The 13,991-nt window shown below is 33.8% G+C and overlaps 1 protein-coding gene across 2 annotated transcripts in view; it reads left to right on the plus strand.

Annotated features, from left to right (window-relative positions):
* The window catches only part of KLHL1 (kelch like family member 1), a 369,777-nt gene that overhangs the window by 161,118 nt on the left and 194,668 nt on the right, over nucleotides 1-13,991 (plus strand). For both annotated transcript variants that reach the window (XM_058683193.1, XM_058683200.1), the window contains exon 4: nucleotides 1,018-1,214. In XM_058683193.1, the coding sequence (XP_058539176.1) occupies nucleotides 1,018-1,214 (197 nt within the window). The remainder of the gene's footprint in view (nucleotides 1-1,017; nucleotides 1,215-13,991) is intronic.

Raw genomic sequence — 13,991 nt, forward strand, 5'->3', positions numbered from 1 at the left:
TCTACTCGTAGTCCATTGACATGTATCCTGATGTTATCATGTGGCCTGGTCCTGTGTTCAGGAAAATGCGTGAAGCTATTTCTTTTTTTTTTTAATTTTTTTTAACGTTTATTTATCTTTGAGATAGAGAGACAGAGCACGAATGGGGGAGGGTCAGAGAGAGGGAGACACAGAATCCGAAACAGGCTGCAGGCTCTGAACTGTCAGCACAGAGCCCTATGCGGGGCTCGAACTCACGGACCGCGAGATCATGACCTGAGCTGAAGTCCACCGCCCAACCGACTGAGCCACCCAGGCGCCCCGCGTGAAGCTATTTCTAGTGAAGAGTAACAGTCTGTGCCACAAAAACTAAGATGTAATAAGCCGTTTGTATGACTTAGAAATACTCACTCAATCCTGAGTGACACATAGACAATCTGAATGGAAGTAAACCTATTAAAGATGTGTTGAGTTGCCAAACAAAACCTAACTTCAAATAGTTAAGCCCAGAAGGCTTCACAGGAATGTTTTACAAACATTCCACAAAAAGTCCAATTCTTTAATAAATTATTCCAGTAGTTAGAAAAAAGAGGAAATACTCAAGAGCTCATTTTCTGAGGTTAAGAGAACTGACTAAACGGAAAGAAAAATTACAGAAAACTATAACCATGGGTACAGTGAGTTAAAAACAGTATTAGCAATCTACAACACAGGTATATATAAGACATGTACGTATACATGTATTCATTATCCACATATAGGTGCTTCATACTAATATACACAAGTGTATTGTCAGAAACTTCATAAATCTTTGCTCTCCTAAGCTTCTAGACATGTTTTTGTGAAACTTTCTTGTGCCTCCTTTTTTTTTCCTTAACTCACAACAAAAGGAACAACCATAATTCCTGCTGAAGTGGATACAGACATTTTAGTTGACACCGCATTTGTACATACTAGAAGATTTTGAATGCTACGTGAAGTGAGACATGCAAGTTATCGTTCTAAACAGTTTCGTGATTCTGTTCACTTAATGTTTAGGTTGCTTGGAGTTAAAGGAAGACACCATTGAAAACCTTCTTGCTGCAGCGTGCCTTCTTCAGCTCCCTCAAGTAGTAGAAGTGTGCTGCCACTTCCTCATGAAGCTGTTGCACCCATCCAACTGTTTGGGGATCCGAGCCTTCGCAGATGCTCAAGGATGCATTGAATTAATGAAGGTGGCCCACAGCTACACAATGGTAAGGAAATGTACTATTTTCATAATAGAGGCATAGCTGTAGTATCAGAGGTTAAAACAATTGCTGTCATTGCATCGAGTGACTTTTTTATGTTTCAAATGAGTTCTATAGGCTTGGGCACATTTCTATTATGGGGCACAATGTACTACATAGAATTTTATAATATCGAAGCAAAAAAAGCCCATTCTTAATGGACTTATTTCTACATTTTGTATAAATTATAAATAAAACCATAAAGCAACTATAGGCTATTTAAGATTTTAAAATTGTTTAATCTTTCTTAGTACTCCTGTCATATCTCTTTTTAAATCTACTTCCACAGCTGCCCCTTTTTTCTTCTTTTCTTTCTGATGAAGAGCTACCAGTCTGTACCACAAAAAAGAAAAAAAAAAGCAACTTTTTTTTTGCCTTTTTCTTACAACATTTCTACTATGGAATAAGTTGTATCAACCAAAATTCAGTGTTGAAGCCTACCCACGATGTGACGGTTCTTGGAGATAGGGACTTTTGGTTGTAATTAGGCTTAGATGAAGTCCTAAGAGTGGGTCCCTCATGATGAGATTAGTGCCCTTATAAGGAGAGATACCAGAGAATTTGCCTCCTCTCTCTCTCTACCTTGTGAGGGCACAGTAAGAAGGTGACCACCTATAAACCATGAAGAGAGCCCTCACCAGGAACTCAAATCAGTCTACACCTTCATCTTAGACTTCCCAACTCCTGAATATGGGAAATAAACTCCTGTTCTTTAAGCCACCCAGGCAATAGTATTGTGTTATAGCAGCCCAAGCTGCCAAATGCATTTTCATCATAGCACATTATATTTGGTATGCCTCTGCCTGTATGATTTGTCCAGGGAAAATATCATTACTTAAAGTATATATTATAAAGTATTTATTGGCATAGTACATACTGGATTTCAGAACTTCTGCAAACTTCTATAGTAAGGGAAAATATTTAGATGTATAAATGAACTGATCTATTTTTTTAAGAACTTTGACTTTCTTTACCATTTTATTTATTTTTTTTACATTGATTTATTTCTGAGAAACAGAGTGAGACAAAGTGTGAGTGGGGGAGGGGCAGAGAGAGAAGGAGACACAGAATCTGAAGCAGGCTCCAGGCTCTGAGCAAGCGGTCAGCACAGGGCCTGATGCGGGGCTCGAACTCACAAACTGTGAGATCATGACCTGAGCTGAAGTCGGACACTCAACCGACTGAGCCACCCAGACGCCCCTCTTTACCATTTTAATGATGGGTTTAAACTGAGTGAATATCAGTCAGTAAATCCTCATAAAGTAATTTAAGTCTATTTATATTTTTTCTCATTTTTTCTATATATATATGTATTTTAACATCTTTATAGAGATACCAAAAATCACTTGAATTGTACACTTTAAATGTGTGAACTTTGTGGTGTGAGATGTTTTTTATGTTATCTCCATTCTAGAATAGAATAATCAGTTACAACAATTCACACTGTAATCACTTACAACAATTCACACTGATCATATTTCATACCCTAGAAAGAACATTCTAAAAGCTCTTATTCTAGTGTCTGGCATATAGTAAGCCCTCTACAAAATGCTAGCCAATTTTGTTATTGTCATTATTAACATTACTAATGATTTGATTGTAATTATTGAAACAACCAATTGTAAAGTATAGAACTTTCCCTTTCAACTCAAGGAAAGAATTTATATGAGGTAAATCTCATTAAGCTTTGTAGTTGCTACTTATGAAAAAGTTCTTTTAAGATTCAACATCTTTTCAAATCACTAATGACTGTCAGCCATTTAAAAGTCTTCTGACTGTTATTCTTATACAGAATTTCAATATTATTTTATTTTTCTTCTTTAATCCTCTAAGCTGAGTGGTAAATTAAATGAATATATACAAATAAAAAGAAAGAGATACATGCTCTGTGATTCTATTGTCAAAATTTTCCTTTGAAATATTCCATGACAAGGCATAGTACCACTATTGAAATTATATGAACCATATAAAATCAATGTAAACAAACAGTTCATCAACCAAAATATCAAAGTCCAACTGCAGTCATTTAATTATGCACATTTCATTACAATTAGGAGTTCTTGGCGTAGCTAAGCCGAAGAACAATATGTGTCCATATCCAGAGGGATACTGGTCCCTTCTGGTCTAGTTTGAAATTATTAATTTAGTAATAAAGATGTTTTTCTTGCAGCTGCTTGGACTGCTCCACAATTTATCACACAATATTAACAATATTTTTTCTTTAGACAGTTTAAAATGTATATTCTATAGTAAAATATATTTAAACCTGAAATTTACACAAATTTTGTTAATATACTCAACATTCTAAACGTCTCTATCTTAATTTATTTTTGAGACTATGAATGGATTATGTATTGTGTCATGTAGGTTGAAATTTAATTTCGTGATTTCAAGCATGATTTCAAATTCTTTTGGGAACATGAAGCTCCAATATTCTCAGTGCTCATGGGTTACTATTTTTAGTGAATAAAATTTACTGACCTATTGGTCCTACATCACTGTTTTCTCTCATTTCTAACACTTTCAAATGAATGTTTTACATCTGGTATTATAATTTCTCACCACATCTTTACTTCTGATCCTTGTTCAATCTTGCATATGTCTTCATCCAATCTATTCAATCTGTGCTTTAAGAACAAGCCCATTATGTTATCTTTTTTTTAGTTGCTTTAATAGCAAATCATACTACTTTTTCTAGTACATCTGGGACTAAATTCTTTATTGGATCTGTTATTTATTTGTTTATTTTATAAGTAACATTTTTCCATAAGTTTCTATTTCCTTGCTGAAAGTTTTAGATATCAACTTGACCTTGAACATCCAGATCTTACCGTGCTGGTTATATGCTTTTGCCATTTATATCATTTGGTAACTTTCCTTTGGAAATTTCACCTCTGTATTTGGCTTCAACTATTGATTTTGTGTGGATAATTCCAAAATCTATTCAGGAAGGTGACCCAGCTTGGCAGTGGTTCATGTGCAAGCTACTGGAAAATTTTGATTGCAAGTTCCATATTAGGCAGAAGTGTGAAACTAATTCTAAAACATTAATTTAAACTTTGGCTGTATGAATATCCAGACAGCAACAAAGTAATTGAAGGAAATGTGCCCCCTCTAACTATTAGAGTTCATTATGAGAGTTGTGCTTAATTTTGAAAATCATAGTTTAAAATCATTAGAGTGACAAATAGAAACAGATGAGAATATCAAGAATAGCATGATTCTATACTCATGTCATATGAAGAGATATTGAAAAAAAATTGGTGCGTATAGCTGAATTACAGTAGGGCATGAAAATAGCTATTTTCACATACTTGACAAAATAGGTTTGTGTCTAATAGTGTTGTGTAAATGTTCCTCATTGTGTTCCATCTTAGTGGTGTAATCTTCTGTTCAAATTAAATGTTATATGAAAGAATAATACTAAGATTAATTTGCTTTGTGCAAAGATGAATGGAAAGTCCAAAGGTCTACTTCAGTCATCTGACCTTTCTTTCTCTGCTGGGTTGTCTATTTCCACTAATCATCACCGCCACTTCCCTCCAAGGTCATCTTGCCTTTTCAGGGGACTCCTGGAACTGCATTTCTCTGAAATACTCTCTCCTTTTGGTTCTGGGTTAGAGTTTGTCAATAACGGGCATCCGTGTAAGCTATGGGAGATAAGAGGTGGAAGGTACAACTTCACAAGCAGTTAAAAGCAGAAAGGTGGACAAATGGAAACTTGAAATAACTTCTTAGCAAGCCTTTGAAAGAGATTTACTTCACAAATGTAGACTGAGTCAGTTGATGGGAGCCTTCTGGAGGTTCTTGAGAAATGGAGTGCCTTTGCTGAGTGCCTTTGAAGACAATTCACATAGAACTGAAGGTTGAGACCATTAACATGAATTCTCTGACCTTCACTTGCACAGCACTGTCAATTCACTATCCACAATGTTTCTTACATTGAATAGATTGGCATGTTTTCCTCATCCAACATTTATTTACCTCAAAATAGCAGATTCACACAGTTTTGATATGCATAGTCCTCCTTACCTAACTTCTAAACCATTACCTGGGCATTTTTCCTCAAAAATAAGCAGACCTGACCTCCCTCCTCCTAAACATGTGCTGTGAATTCCCTTCACTTGTACTTCACTCATGATAATGTCTCTGGCCTGGAATCTCTGGAATATAATTCTAAATAACCCCTCAGTTTCCAGTTTAAGTTCATTCATGCCTAAGAAACATCTTAAAACTTTTCATGGTGGGAGCGTGGGTGGCTCAGTCGGTTAAGCGTCTTGATTCTTAGTTTCGACTCAGGTCTTGATCTCATGATTCGTGAGTTTGAGTCCCACATTGGGCCCTGTGCTGGCAGCATAGAGCTTGCTTAGGGTTCTTTTCTCCCTTTGTCTCTGCCTCACTTTTGCTCATGCTTTCTTTCTGTCTCTCCCTCTCAAAAATAAAAAATCTTTTTAAAAAACCTTTCCATGGCATTCTTTCTTTCCTTTGAAATCTTAGAGTTCCCTTATTTAGGATTATGTGACATCATCATAAATTTCCTTATGCAATCAATGACCTTTTTTGTCTTTGTGACTGGTCTTCACAACTGTACTGCAAAATCCTTTACGACAGAATAAGCGTTATGTGTTGAAATTTATTTTGTCCTGAAGTATCTAGTAAATGGTAATATACTAACATATTCCCTTTGGATATTCTTTTAGGATTGCGACTTTCCCCACTCATGAATTCAGTCATTCAAGAACACACATAGTTTTCCTCTAATTTTCTTTTCAGTCCCATTTCTTACCATATTTTCCCTGTTCATACACTTTCAACCACACTGGTCTTCATACTGCCTTTTGACTACATCAAGCATCTCACCTAAGGACCTTTCACCTGATGACCTTAGTGTTTGCTCTTGCTTCCCTCTGCCAGAAACACTGTTCTACCAAGTATTTATATCCTTTTCTCCTCTGCCTCGTTCAGATGTCTTCTCAAGTGTCACTTCCACAGAGTTCTCATCTCTGAATATTTTACATAATGTGGCACTGCCTTCAAAACCCTCTACACCCTCACACTGTTTTATATCCTTTAGTGTAGTTATTAGTTTCTGGCTTTATATTTTTGATTTTGTTACTGTTTTTTCTTCTCTTCCATTACTGTGGTAGCTTCTTGTTAGCATTTTTATTAAACTTATATACCTTAAGTGCATGGCATTTATTGTTGATTGAATAGTGACAGAGTGACTATTGAATATTTTGTACCCAGACTATAGGTCACATTGGGCATACAATGGTAGCTAAAATAGACATAGTTTGCCCTTAGAATAAAAATGAAGATACTTAGTGCAAATAAATTATTCCTATAAATGACATTTATATACATGCATATATATTTGCATCAGGCATACATATGGTAACTGCTACAAAGGATAGTGGTAAGATGCTATGGGGCAGTGAAAGAGACAAAGCCTTGTTAAACAAGTGATGCCTTATATGGAGTTGTAAAGGATGAGGCAGAATTCATCAGGTGAAGTGTTGGCTAAAGAACATTCATGATATGCCAATGACCTGAGGTGGGAAGGAGCTTATTCTGTTGGGAAATTCAAATGTGATTGAATAGTCAGGCAGAAAGGAAGAGAGGTGGATGATGAGGCTGGAGTTTTAGGCAGAGCTGATTTTCCAAGGTTATTGAGAATTTGTTAAGGATTTGGGTTTTTATATCGAGTATAACGGTATATCATTGAAAAAATTCTTAAGCAAGTAAAAGCCGAGATTAAATTTAAAGACTAGTTGCCTGACTGCTATGAGGAAGAGGCCAGAAAAGAAACCAAGAATAAAGACTGGCATTCTATAGAGACCTATATGTGTATACTCACACACATATTGGGTAAGTGAGAAAGAAAAAGAGAAAGTCAGGTAACTCTAACTTCTGCCATTGTGTCTGGTAGCAAAGCTTTCCACTGCTGGTGCTGGAGATATACAAGTTAAGTGTATATAGTACATATCAAGCATTGTTCTAGGGTGAAGCATGCTTAGTTAATTTAATCCTTTCAGAACGCCTGCAACATATGCATAATCTCCATTCTAAAAATGACTCAGGGGTGCTCAATAATTTCCTGAAGAACAATAGAAAGACCATGCTAGAACGGAGATTTAAGCCAGTACTGTCTAACTAGAAATTAGATGCTCTATCTAATACACTAATGACTACACAGCAATTGAATTTTATTCATTAAATCAAATTAGATTTCTGATGTCCAGAACACTTCAAAACATGGATTACTTTAGACAAATGGATACTGTAAACTTAAAATATAGATGAGAGTACAGAACGCCATGAACATTTTGTTCCTCAGTTTTTGTTTTTGTTTTGTTTTGTTTTCGTTTCCCTGTTCGCGTCACTCTCTCACTTTCTGCCCAGTGCTACCATCATGGCTTACAGCATTTCCCGATGTTTATGCTAGGGGCAGAAGTGTGGCAATAGGACTGATCAAAGGCTACCATGTTCAGTCAATAGCCTTGGAAGATAGAAGTCTCAGCACTGCAGCATAGAGCCCTGCCAAGTCAGTGTGAGAATGGCTGCCCTTTCAGTCTGGTCCTCTAAAAATCCTATACATCATTCACTTGTGCTTCAGAGCCATTAGAGCAATTCCAGACAAAAAGAACCAACCTTATTTACGCGGTTTCTGTTCATGGTTTTGAAATACCTGACATTTCTCATGGTTTCTAGCTAGAAGCATGCTCTTTTTTTTTATCATTGCTGATAACTCTTCTAATAACCCATTAGTTAGAGTTTTCTTTGGGGGAATCCAAGGAATTTAATTTAATTTAATTTTTTTAATTCAATTTTTTTGGAATTTAATTTTAAATTGCTTTGCTTTTCTAAGTCATCAAAACAAAGTTCCCTTCATCCATATTATCCCCAGGATTATTATGTGATATATTAGTACTAAAATGTGTGTTGAAAGTTATCTTTTTAAAAATGTTATTCATTACTTCATGTTACTCCTTTTCAGTATCTGAGTAATACATGGTCTGAGTAGTGAGTTTAAGTTAATATACAATTGTCAAGTTGAAAATGAGCAAACTTTGACTTTCAGCATTTCTTTGTAAATTGATAAGAAATGAAGGTTGAATACATTGAGTGGCTTCGATGACAACTGCCACCGAAGATGGATGATCACAAGTAATAGCGAAGCAGGTGGAAGCTTGCATAGACATGAACTTCCTATTGTTTTAGTTTTTGCTTCTCTTTACTTCCTCTGTGCCTAAATTAGGCTCACAACTCTTTACAGGTATTTATTTGTGTCCTAAATCACAGTCGTTGGTACAACCAAGTCTACTAGCTAAGACCGGAAGCTGATTTCAGTGGAAGTTTTAAAAAACTGACTTTTGTGTTCAGTGTCATGTGTGAACAGGATACTCATATGACACTGGATAAACTGATAGAGATGTATAATAAATAGTAGCATTATAACACATAATTATTCACTCATGTGATTGCAGTTCGACTACACAGAACTTTGTAATTGTTAGGGTTCATAAAATAACCACAATTAAATGTGCATTTATGACAGTTTCAAAGACTAATTAAGCATTATTGCAGAGGATCAAATGAAAATTATAAGCCTCTTAAGGGTCCATTTTAGATACCGTCCATTTCTTCTATTCAGATATTCTTCAGATATGTTTCCATTTTAGGTTTTTATATCCAAACTGAAGAACATTCTATTTTAAGAAACATATCCTTCTGCTTTCTTGATGTTGATGATGTGGAATATAATTATAATATTCCTCTACTTGAAAAGTATTCTATTCATTTTAAAGATGATTTCGTTTGCATATTTTAATTTTATTTTTATTTCTCATACTGAGCTATTTCTAAAACACAAAGATACAGTGCATAGCTGTATAAAATCAAATACACACACACACACACACATACATGCAGAATCTAGGATTAAAAATGTATTAGGTCTTCTTTATTGTCAGCAGATACAAATGTTTATGGTGTTGCTGTATGTTGAGCTGATGCTGTAACAACAATAGAACCAACAAAGTATCGAGAAGGAACTAATGTTACAAAATATCCTATAAATACACATACAAAAGATTTTTTCATGGTAACTTGTAAGTAGTCCCCAAGTGTTTAATTATTTCAATCACTTAATCTATAGAATTCCCTTCTGGAACAAGTAACATTCTTACATTATTAGAATAGTCCTAAAAGAGCTTCTAATATGATGTCAGCAGAAAGGAAAGCCAGAAACATTTTGGGTACAGTGCCCTTTGCAGTTTGCAAAGCACGGTTCTTCAACAAATGAAATAAATAATATGCTTTTGTTCAAGTGAAAAAAAATTCTGATTTTTATGCATAAATAAAGTTTCACTCTATTATCATAATTTGCACCTCATAACTAATGTAAAATATTTATATTTTCTGATGAGGTAATGAATCACATACTATGAAACTAATTTCTTTTTACAGTTCTCTTTTAGATTTTTCTTTCACTGTCATTTTTCAGTTAGGACTATACTTGTACTTAAAGATCTTTAATAGTAAGTTTTTAAAGAGGAATAAAAGGTAAAGGTATCGATTATAGTTCATCAGATGGTACATGATACATGATACATCTATCTTTGCTTGAGGGGAAACTCAGTCTGTCCTTTGTATGTAGGATAGAGTTGAGATGGGGCTGATCATTTCCTAAAAAGAGTGCTTTTAGAAATGTACAACCAGACAAATTTAAGAAAAAAGTAACTTCTTACAGAGTATCAGGTGTTCCTCTCAGACTTCAAGTTAGTCTAAATGTATAATATTATGCAGAGAGCTGGATTACATGTTCCACAAGGTAACAAACTACATCTGACTTATTCACTGCTACATTCTTAGTTCTCAGCATATACCACCTTTCTCATTTTATTTTTATTTTTCTAAAGATTTTATTTTTAAATAATCTCTACACCCAACATGGGGCTCAAATTTACAACCTCAAGATAAAGAGTTGTATGCTTTATCAACTGAGTCACCCAGGTGGCCCATACCTTTCTCATTTTAGATACATGATAAATGATATTTGCAAGAAAGGATAAATGAATAATTTCAAATATTAATAATTTGAAATATGATATTAGAGTTACATAATTTACAATCAGTGAAAAGGTTTTTTTGGAAATAATGAAGGGTAGATTTTCAAAGCAAAATGGACTATTTCATCAATACCAAATCTAAGCAGATTTATTAGACTGAGTAAATGTTCCAACAAGATATTATACTATTCTAAACCTTTGTTAAAGACAATTTGCATTTTAATTGGATCTAAGTTAAAAGAATATTAAGAGGTTTCCAAATATATGGATAGAGATGGAATTCAGGTTCTTCTCTAGTTTTATTGGAAAGGAAAAAAGGCTGATCATAAATTTATAAAGTAGTGTTTCTATTTTTTACTTCTAGTATATGGATAAGGAAAAATGAGGGTAACAAAATGAGGAGGAGACAGAGCATAACATAAAATGTAGAAGAAGATAATTTTCAAATAAATATATTGCAATTGAAGAAAATTGATGAAGTTAAAATTAGGTTTTATTATATGTAATTGCTGATTAGGACATATATGCATAAATTTGCATGCACAAATAGACATCTGTATGAACATTGACTGCATATTTAATTCAGAAGAAAGGTTTTATTTTTAAGTAGTAAACTATGATAACCCTCGTTTACACTGTTTTGAAAATCTACATTTTTCGCAGATCGTATATGTACTTATATTATGGTCATCATTATCATAACTTCTACATTTTAAACTTTTATAAGTTCAAATTTATATATTTTTATAGAATGAGAAAAAGCATAAAGAAAATATAGACAGCAATTAGGATAGTGTCTTCCTTAATAAAGTTTGTCATATATTCTGACAGCACTTTAAGATGCAGTAATATACTTTCTTCCCCTTTGGAAGTAGAATGTGGCAAGTGCATTTACTCAATTATTCAGAAAGATTATGGAGAAGAAAATTGTTAAATATTGAAAACTTGAAAATCCTAACTTTTATCAAAGACTCTGAAGGTTGGTTTTTAAGTAACCAATGATGTGGTAGGTGTTTGAATAGTGTGCTTTCACAGGTAAAAAAGCCTTTAGAGATTTGTGATAGTTTAGTTGTCAGCAGACTGAAACATCACTTGACTTAGGAAAGAATATTATTTTACTAGATCATTTAAAATCAAAAGTGGACAGTTGGAGGAGCTCACTTGAAATTCATCACAATAAATTGACACTCTCTTTTTTACTTTTGAAGTCATAAAATGCCTTGAGAATTATTTCTTTATTTTATTTCAAGGAGCAAGAAATATGAGTGAAGTATTCCAGCTTAGTACAAATAAAACTTGGTAAGAAACATAAGTTAAAAAACACCAAGATCTTTAAACTTCTCATAGTAAATGTATCTTTTGGCAACCTGGACAATAAAAACAGGAATCACTGAAGCCTCAGGTCCTGGGCCAAAATAAAAGGAATTTTCTAAAAGATCAACAGTTGAAAACTTACCAACTCCAAGAATCAGCTTGGGTGAATAGAATAACATAGGCCGACCATCAACTCTTCATTCAATGGTATTTTCCGATACCAAACATTAGCAGGCAATAGGTTTATCTTGTTGACTGAAGAACAAAAACTATATAGTCATGTACAGTGCCCTTTGTCTTATTTTTAAAAGCCAATATAATGTGTAGCAAAATTAGATTTTGAAAGTTACATAATTCCCTCCAAGTATTAGTTTTGTTGCTATTATTGTTTTAATCCAAACTATGACTAAAATAATATTTTGTACAAATATATTAGCATATCATATTATTAACATTGAATATTGTAACCTAAAATTTTAATTAATAATATCTTAGAATTTTTGACATTTCTTGAAGCTTGATCTTTTTTCCTTGAAGTTTATTTTAAAAATAATTTGTGAGAGCATAGAACACCACTGGGATTTAAGGAAAATGGTCAAAATTTTGCCATAGAAATTGTGGAAGTAATTCCAATTAGATAAGATACTAAACCAGATAATTTCTCAAGTCTCTCTTTAAAACATGGGCTAGAAGTCCAGGCTGCACTCTTTTATTTATCATTAATTAGTTAATTAATTAATTCATTCATTCATTCATTTTAGTCCAGAAATTGTTCCCACCCCTGCTCCTTTGATTTTTGACCAACAATTTCATTTTTTAACTACTTTGTTTCAAGTTTCCATTATGTCCCGAATGCTCAAGCTGTGTGAGATTTAAATGCTTCTTGAGCACTAAAAGAAGGTAAAGTATAAGGCAAAAAAAACATTGCACTGAAAATTTTAAAACTTGCCTTTTTAAATGTTTAATAAAACTGTATGTTTTTTAGCAATTCACGTGAGATCTGTCTCATTAACCAAAAAATGATAAAGTTTATTTCAGATCATACTGGTCCCATATGGTTCCTTGCAGCTTCATGATTTTGCAAATAGCTTGTTAAATCTGAAATTCCATGAAATGTAAATACATTTCTAGATAAGGTGGATAAGTGCCATTTTATCATTAATAAGACCTTAGTGGCACTACAAGTAAAACATTATCTGATAACAGTAGAGGACCAACAAGTAACTGTGGAAGAATGGATAAATATTTTCCTGCTTCCAAATATGTTATGTTTTATAAAAACAACATTATTGAGGTAATAATTCACCAACCATACAATTCAGCAATTTAACGTGTCCAACTCAATGCTCTTTAGTATATTCACAGAATTCTGCCTCCATCACCATAATCAATTTTCAAACAGTTCCATCACTTCATAAAGAAACCCTGTATCTATTACTAACCTTCCCCCCACTGAAATCATACAATATGTAGGCTTTTTAGACTGACTTCTTTTGTGTGGTATAATGTTTTCAAGATTCATTCACATTATAGCATGTGCTAGACTTCATTTCTTTTTATTACCAAATAATATTACATCACATGGATAGATCCTCATTTTATGTATCTGTTCATCAGTTGATGGACACCTGAGTTGTTTACATTTTGGGACCATTATGAATACTACTTCTATGAACATTTGCATACATGTTTTTGTGTGGACATACTATTTTCATTTCTTTTGAATATGTAACCAGGAATGAAGTGGCTGTATAGTATTTCTATGTTAAAGATTCTGAGGACCTACCAGATTGTTTTTCAGAGTAGCTGCAGCATTTCACATTCCCTACAGGAGTGTCTAAGTTTTCAATTTCTCTGTATCTGGGTCAATAATTTTTTATTAACTTTCTTCTTGATTATAACCACTCTCATGGATGTTAAATGATCTTTTATGCTTTTGATTTATATTTCCCTAATCCTGAAGAAATTGAACATCTTTTCATGTACTTATTGGATATTTTTATATTTTCTTTGGAGAAATATCTGTTCTGCTCTTCTGCCCATTTTTAATCATGTTGGTTATCTTTTTAATTTTATTTTTTTAAGTTTATCTTAGGGAGAATGAGAGGGAGCACGAGAGAGATGAGTGGAGGAGTGAGGGAGGGAGAGAGAGAGAGAGAGAGATTGAGAATCCCAAGCAGGCTCCATCCTGTCAGCACAGAGCCTGATGCAGGACATGGTCTCACAATTTGTCAAAATCAAGCGTCAGACGCTCACTGACTGAGCCACCCATAGGCTCCTATTTGTTTTTTGGTTTTTGTTTTTTAGTTATAAAAGTTCTTTATATATTAGAGACTTTCCCAGGGCTTGGCACAAATAG

Source organism: Neofelis nebulosa, chromosome 1, assembly GCF_028018385.1.
Source record: "Neofelis nebulosa isolate mNeoNeb1 chromosome 1, mNeoNeb1.pri, whole genome shotgun sequence".
Classification (NCBI taxonomy): domain Eukaryota; kingdom Metazoa; phylum Chordata; class Mammalia; order Carnivora; family Felidae; genus Neofelis; species Neofelis nebulosa.